The sequence below is a fragment of the Petaurus breviceps genome, unplaced genomic scaffold (assembly GCF_028583685.1).
Source record: "Petaurus breviceps papuanus isolate PSGF00001 unplaced genomic scaffold, PetGlider_PUasm1.0 90535, whole genome shotgun sequence".
Taxonomy (NCBI): domain Eukaryota; kingdom Metazoa; phylum Chordata; class Mammalia; order Diprotodontia; family Petauridae; genus Petaurus; species Petaurus breviceps.
The window spans coordinates 741,043-749,073 of record NW_027187270.1 but is presented as its reverse complement, the minus strand read 5'-3'; the positions used below and the strand labels follow the sequence as shown (position 1 = coordinate 749,073).

Below are 8,031 nucleotides of genomic sequence, written 5' to 3'. Positions count from 1 at the left end.
CAACCCCAGGGTCAACTGACTCCAAATCCAGTGTTCTCCCCTATCTGTTCTATTACTTTGCTTTGAGCCAGGTCCTAGAGGAGGTGGGAGCAAGGGCATGGGGAAGCATTTGATTTAGGAAGGACTATAGGTGGAGGGGGAATGCATGTTTCAATGCTCTCTCCTGAGTCTTCTTAGCAGCAGGTGGTCACATGATCTGCTGTGGGTGTTAGGAGGTTGTAAGGAAAAGGGAGTCCATAGGAGTAAAGTATTGCTAAGTAGCGCTGAGAACCCAGCTGAGATTCTTCAGCATAAATTTCCAGTGGGAGAGATCAGCTTGACTTTGTGACTTTCTCCTTCTCTCAGCAAACAGAAACAGGTAAAGAACTAATGATATTATCCAGGGTTGAGGATCAAATGCTCATATTTTGTATTATAATTTTTTAAAATGTGTCCTCTTCTCCCTCACTAGACTCTAAACTGGCACCAAAACCTTAAGTGATCTTTGGTTATTTCCCACATTGCTCTGCATCTATCTTTCTCTTGGTTTGCCAAATTTGTCCCAATGTCAAAATAGTCCCCTCTCCCTATAATGTAATGGTGATTCATTTTTTCCCATGCTTTTCTTGGTTTGTTTTTATTGAACCCATAGTGTAAAGAAAGAAAACTTATCCAGCTGGTGGGGTCTTTGCTGTGGCTTGAAGTATATGCCAATGATTATGGAGACAGCCAGTGATCCAGGGGCAGGAGTGCCCAACTAACTCTCTTGCTTCATCTTCCAAACAGCTTAGGTTGGTGGGGCACAGAAGACACCATCAGGGCTCCCTTCCTTTACCTCCCCTACCCACATTGGTAGACTGTACATATTGTTTAGCTGATAAACCAGAAGGATGAGCTCAGTAGCAGTGAGAGGAGAAGCCATTGGTCTCCCTTGTTTCAACACCTTCCTACTCACCTCCCTTCTCCCCCCCCCCTTCCCTCTCTCACCCCCTCTAACTTGATCTAGGTGCTGTTTGGGACGTTAAGAGTGTGAGTGAGAAAGATTAGGCATACTTAGTTTTGTAGCTGTTCTTTTAAATATCTTGACTTATTATTTCAAAGATTCTCCATTGGAGAAGGGTTGTTTGGGAAGGAGAATTGCCATTTGATATCACTTTTCAAAGACTTTCCCACATAGGGAATGAAGGGTGATCATAGTTTGGTCTTTTGGGGGTTTTCCAATTGAAACATCACTGGTCCATAGCAGTGCTGATCTTTGAATGGCCATCTTCTCAATATCTTACAGACTAATCTCTCTACAGAAGTCCACCTTACAGAGTAATACTGAACAGACTTTTTGTTCCTGTGCCAAGTTCCTATAAGTACTCTTTTTTTCTAATGGAAAACACAGGGTCAGAGATCCCCATTCTAGCCTCAGTTCTGCCACTCTATGGCATATATATATATATGAATATATAATGTAATGTATATAATAAATGAATTCTAAGGTCTCTTTCAGCTCTAACATCTTATAATTTTAGCTACAAACTTGAGGAGTTGCCGCTCTGCATTGGTGGAATGAGTTTCTAACTGGGAGCTTCCTAACACTAATTAACTCCCAGATCTGAACTGAAAAAAAAAGTCTAAAGTAACCCACCAAGATTTACACAGAGGCTGAAAAGAGAGGAACAGAGAATCGGCTGTCCCAGTTGGACATAATGCCCTGTCATATTGGTGTAGGAATTTAAAGTGTGCTGAATTATTGGACCAAGTTTGAAGTCTCTCTTGGTCAAGCCTAACGCTATATCGAAGGTTTTAAAAGTTGGCCACCAAGGGATCCGAACTGAGGCCCATGGTGGAAATGCCTTCTTTCTCTCCCTGTGCATCGGGAAATATATATGAGCCCCAAAGCAGCAAGTAGTCACTGAAAGAATGTAAGACACTGGTAGAGCCAGAGCCAATGAAGAGAATGAACACAATTCTGCAGTTCTCTCATGGCAGTTTATTATGGCATGAAGGAAGAACCATCCTGTGCTCAAAGCTGATGCTATATTACAAATGTATGGCTGAAGTAGGATGTGACTATTAAAATAGGATTCCACAAAGCATGAACGTTTTAAGGCATTTACAATACAGTGGCTCTTCTATAAACAGACACTTAAATATACATGACTGTAGCTGCAGACAGAAACCATCAGAGAGACATATCCCAAATGAACTCTTCATATCAATAGACTCTTCTCCTGAACTCCAAGTCTTACATTCAAACACATATTGAAAGGCCTTATAACCAGGAACAAATCACCTGTACACTACAGATATACACACTAGGGGTGCCGAGACCGGAGGCAGCCTTTCTTTCAGTCTGAATGAGAGTGGTAAGGATGCTTTTCAGTCTCTCCAAGGTCATCATTCAGAGCAAGGCAAGCTTCTCCAGGAGGCGTGCACGGGGTGGCCCGTCCGGGGCTTACGACGTTCCTTCCGCCTGTCAGTATTTCTCATCGCAGAGGAGGCTGCTAGAAGACACTAAGCATGCTCCTCAGAGCCATCCAAGAGAAATGGGAAGGAGACAAGAAGTCCCAAGGCATTGTATTCCTGCTTTTCCATTTGGCACTTGCTCAGTTTGCCTAACACCCCCAGTTGGTCTTACGTTATGTCAAACACAGCGTGTTTCAAGCGGTAATACACAGTATTACGGAAACTAACAAAATGATTTGCATATTTGTAACAAGGTGTAACAAGCAAAACTTCTCTAATAAAACAATACGTAAGCCAGAGATTTATTTACAAACTGTCACAAAGAGAAGTATAAATACTTCTATACTGAATGCTTAAGAAAACACCATTTACAAAATTTGGATATATACAGTCACTTGAAAAATGGCCAATATTCAACTTTGTCACAGGTAAAGAACTGGCTCCAACTTAGTAATGGACAAAAACTAGCTTTGGGTGTGTGCCTGTATGGTTGGGGGTTTGTTTGTTTATTTGGTGTGTGTGTGTGAGTGTCGATGTGTGTGTGTGCGTGCGTGTGAGTGTATGTATGTGTGTGTATGTGTGTGTGTGTGTGCATGTGTGTGTCTGTGAGTGTGTGTGTGGGCGTGCGCACGTGCGTGTGTGTGTGTGTGGGTGTGCGCACGTGTGCGTGTGTAGTGGGACTTTCTGTTTTGTTTTCTCCCACCACCGCCCCACCCCCCAGCCGGGGAAGGAGGGGGTCAAATCTGGGTACCTGCTGAGAGCTAAACGTGACCAGAACTCTGAGTGTGCTGCCCTAAGATGTCGTCGATCATCCTCAAGTTGTTAAGCCACTCTTCATCGTTGCTGCTGCTGCTTTTCATGAGGGAATCGATGAAGTCTGTCTCGCTGCAGCTGTCTGGCAAAATGGAATCATTCTGCTGGGGGACGAAGTCATACTGGGGCAGCTCGGCGGAAGTAGCCATCCTGCTGAAGGTCCCGGACGCCTGGCTTGTGATGGGATAGCTCGGCGGCTCGATGCCTTGCGCTGGGCTGATTGGGTTGAAACTGGACACGCTTTGGGGTATGGGTTTCATGACATTCATAGCTGGCAATGGGGTTCGGGTTAGACTTTGTCTCAGACTCTGGCTGTTGAGTATGTTGAGACTTTGAGCAGACTGGCCTACGTTCACTTTCGGAATCTGCCTGACTCCAGGGGCAATCTGATTGGGGGGTATCACTGACTGAGGTGAGAATTGTTGACCTGTTAGATTGGATCTCACATTTTGTTTGGAGAAAAGAGGATTGGTGGAGAACTGCTGAATGCTGGTGTCTATTTGGCTCTGATTAGGCATTCGAGAGGCCACTGTAGAGATCCATGCCTGAGGGGAGGAATTGGGATACATGTTGGAAATCCGGGGCATATTGGGCTGCCGTAACTGGTGAGGGCTTGCAGATTGGTTTGCCAAGGAGCTGGAACTGAACCCAGTCAGGGTCATTCCAGGCTTGATTGCTGAATGACTGCTGTGAACCGTCTGGCTGACAGAGCTCAGACTAGCCGAAGTTTGGTTCTGTCGCATGGAGACATTAAAGTCGGAGCCAGAGGGAAAAATTCCCTGTTGTTTCCCTTGGGTCTGGGGGATCATAACCATGCCCCCTGCACTCTGGTTTCCAGTAGTTGAACTGATTGCAGGGGTCAAGGCGCTCTGAAGGATCCCAGGTGTGGATGGCATCCTGCGAGGATTAGGTGTGGGAGCCGGCATGGACTGACCACAATCAGAAGGCATTTGCTGTGGCATGGCTGCTCAAAGAAAGGAACATGGTAAATGAGATATTCTTGCTCTAGTGGCATGACGGGGGTGTGGTGGGTAGGAAAGAGCTATACCAGGTGCAGTGTGGGAGGAGGAGGATGGAAGTGCCAGTGGGGAAGGGTTGGGTAGGAGAAAACCAGGCACTACTTGACCCAGAAGGTATAGACAAGTTAGGAGAAATCAGAGTCATGAATCAGATCTTTGCCCTCCCACCCCAAGTCTGTTTTTGCTATGGTACTTTGGGTTTACTCTCAGAATCATAGCTAGTTAGCCTTTGCCTAGTATCTATTTATCTGTCTGTCCATTCATCCATCCATCCATCTATCTATTTTTGAGACTAGGTCCCCTGTTTTACCCTGGCTGGAAGGACACAGGCCCAATCCCAATATCGATCAGCATAGAAACTTTAGCTTACTCCATTTTTCTGAGCTTAGCTGGTTTGCCCTTCCTTAGACAGCTTGGTGAACTTTTACCTTAGAGGGCTTACCACATTGGTGCCACACTTAGTGTGGACACCCGACTGGCTTTAGTCCCACTGCAGCTCAGAACTCCTGAGCTCTAGCAATCCACCAGCCTCTGTCTCCTCAGCAGTAAGGACTATATGCATATGCTACCATATCCAGGAACTGTTAGTCTTTAAGAGACAAATTTATTTTGATTAATTAATTAATTTTGATCTTGAGCTAAATAGGAAATTTTTATATTGGAAAACCTTTCTTTCAGTTGGGATACCATGTGGGCCATTAGCAAATGGCTATACCACATGTTGAGCTTTAAGGATGACAGATTTCAACCAGGAATATTTCATGAAAGACCTTGCTGGCTTCTAGACCTCATGTCCCCTCTAAAGTTTGACCAAGAGTGAGATTAGCTCCTTACTTGAAAACTGACTCATCTGTTGGCAGAGAAAGGGAGTCCTCTGTTCAGATGGCACTGCCATGACATTTGGTCTCTGCTTTTCCTGCTAAAGAGAAAAAGAAAGACACATTACATTAGTGCTATTAAAGCCAGTGAAGGGGCAGCCAGGTAGCACAGTGAGTAAGAGCACCGGCTCCAGTGTTGAGAAGACCTGGAGATCAAATCCCGGGCTCAGACACTTAGTACCCACCCAGAAACACCTGGCCCTGTAACCTTGAGCAAGTTACTTAACCCCGTTTGCTTTAAAAAAAACAGTGAAGAAGAACAGCATCTAGCAAACAGTGAGGGAGGCCTATGACACTGTCTGTGTATGGGAGGGTAAATGGGCATATGAATACCCAAACGTAGATTTGGTAAAGGTAAAATGATAGCCAGGCATTTGCACCTTGCACCTGAAGCCATCTAATTTGTCCAGTTGAATGCAATGCAATTTGAGGCTCCATTGGAGATACTAAGACAAGGATTAAATGGTCCTGTCCCTCAAGAAGTTTACATTCTTGGAGTGAGGCAACAGGAATGCAAGAAAGTAAGGACAAAGTCTACAAAAAGTCATTTTGGTAAAGCCTTGAATTGGAGGGAGCGACTGAGCTGTGCTTTGAAGGAAGCCAGGGATTCTAGAAAGCAGAGGTCACCTATATAAAGGCAAAAAGGTCATTTGACTGGAACAGAGAGTACATTAAGGGGAGTGATAGAAAATTATATTGGAGTCATGGGTAGAGCCAGGTTGTAGGGATTTCAATGTAAGGCTGAGGACATTTGCATTTTATCCTAGAGGCAATAGGGAGCCATTAAAGATTTTTGAAAAGTAGGTGTGTCGTCAGATTGTGTTTTAAGAATATTAACTTGGCAGTGGTGTGGAAGATGGATCTTTCTTTTTTCCTTTAAAAATATTTTGTCTGTTTTAATTGACAAAAATCTGCCTTTTGATCCTTAGAACCACCACTCTCCCAGCTGAGAACAGAAGATAAATAAAGCCTGTCATGAACAAAACATAGTCAATCAAAACAAATGTCCACATGGGCCACGTCCAAAAAATACTTGTCTCATTCCACATTCTGAGTCCTCCACTTCTCTATTTGAAGGTGGTTAGAATGCTTCATCATTAGTTTCCTAGAATCATGGTTGGTCATTACATTGAAAAGAGTTCCTAATTCTTTCAAGGTTGTTTGCCTTTACCATATTGTTGTCATTGTATAAATTATTCTCCTGGCTATGTTCACTTTTCTCTGTATCAGTTCATACAAGTCTTCCAGGTTTCTCTGAAACCCTTGGAAGATGGATTGGAGGACCAGATGCAGGAACATCAATTAGGAGGCTATTGAAGTACCTCAAATGAGAAGTGATAAACCCTGGGGAAAGGTTGTATGAGCAGAGAGAAGTGGACAGATGCAAGAAACATTGTGGCAGTAGGATCAAGAAGACTTGGCAGCTTAATGAGGGAGAGGGAAGAATCAAAGAATGGCTTCAGGGCTGTCAACCTGTGTAACTGGTAGGATGGTGGTGTCCTCAACAGACATGGGGGAATTTGTAGAAGGGGTCACTTTGGGGGGGAAATAGAATGGGTTCTAGTTGGATATATTGAATTTGAAATGTTTATGGAACATTCAGGCAGAAATGTCTAGTAGGCAACTGGCTATATGGGGTGAACTTCAGGAGAGAGATGAGATCTGGATATATAAAGATTTGGGTGTCATTTGTATAGAGGTCATAATTGACCCCCTGGAGAACAGAGAATTGAGAGAGAAGAAAAGGCCCGGGACAGAGTGTGGGGGTATTGCCTACATTTAGTGGAGAAGAAAATGATAATGAAGATCCAGCAAAGGAGAATGAGAAGGAAGTAAGATAGGAAAGGAGAACCAAGAGAAACCAAGGCTAAGGGAGGAGAGAGTGTCCAGGAGAGGAGTGGGTAAGCAACAGCACTAAAAATTGTCAAGACGTCAAGAGGGATGAAGACTGAAAGAAATTGTTTGATCCTGTAAGTAACTAAGCTCTCATTGCCAACCATTCTCCTTTAACTGCAGACACCCTTCAAATCTAGAGAGAAATTTGTCTTTACCCTCAAACGTACTGGGAGACCAGACAGGGAGCCTGATGTCTTGCAGTGGAAAAGCAAGAATGGAAGGGGCAAGTAGGCCATTGTCCTAGTCCACAACCCTGAAGCATCTCAGAGCTGGCAGGGGGAGGGACAGAGCAGGGACAGAAAGGGCAAGAAGTTGCTCTAAAACACAGGAGCCAGCTCTAGGTTGGCCAAGGGGCATAGAAGTCGTACATAAAATCTTTGGCTAGTTAGTCTGGCAGAAAAATTCGTAGCTCTACCACGGAGTTCTGTACTTACTCCACCATGGAAACCTGCTAACTGGAGAGCCAGTAGGATATCATGGCAGCTTCTACACATGGACAACTAATGACTTGAGAGGCTATGTTAAGTGTTCTAAGGCCAATCCACACTTGCCCTTCCAACCCCTCTACCCAAATAAGAAACTCAACTCCCATGAACCAAAGAACGCCTATCAAACTACTCGGGCACACACTGCTCATGGAAGCTGCATGACTCAAACCTGCATGATATGCTGCCGGCGAAGAATCTGCTGCTTGAGCAAATGGTTTCTCATGCATCCATTCACTGTGGCCGTAGTGGCTGCTGAAATGGAGCTGCCTGCACTCTGGAGAGGGCCTGCTTCCTGAAGTCTGGCAGCAAGGCCGGGATTCCCATCCTGCCAAGAAAGGAGAAAGAACAAAATTGTACAGGGAAGATTACAAAAGAAACCATTTTAATGAGCAGTGGCTTTTCCTTTCTGTCCCAACCTCAGCCCACTTCCTGTCTTATGTCCCACTACACCCTCCAGTGGACCTTTCAGAGCAAGGGGATAGAAGGGTGCATTGATCAGCA

General features: G+C 44.6%; 1 protein-coding gene across 4 annotated transcripts in view; it reads right to left on the bottom strand.

Annotated features, from left to right (window-relative positions):
- Positions 1 to 1,937: 1,937 nt before the first annotated feature.
- The window catches only part of MAMLD1 (mastermind like domain containing 1), a 126,631-nt gene continuing 120,537 nt past the window's right edge, over positions 1,938 to 8,031 (bottom strand). For 3 of the 4 annotated variants that reach the window (XM_069063025.1, XM_069063026.1, XM_069063022.1), the window contains 3 exons: positions 7,700 to 7,855; positions 5,103 to 5,187; positions 1,938 to 4,213 (listed from right to left, as the gene is read on the bottom strand). In XM_069063025.1, coding sequence (XP_068919126.1) covers positions 3,198 to 4,213; positions 5,103 to 5,187; positions 7,700 to 7,855 — 1,257 coding nt within the window. In that variant the 3' untranslated portion in view covers positions 1,938 to 3,197. The remainder of the gene's footprint in view (positions 4,214 to 5,102; positions 5,188 to 7,699; positions 7,856 to 8,031) is intronic. The other variant, XM_069063023.1, reaches the window with a different exon arrangement.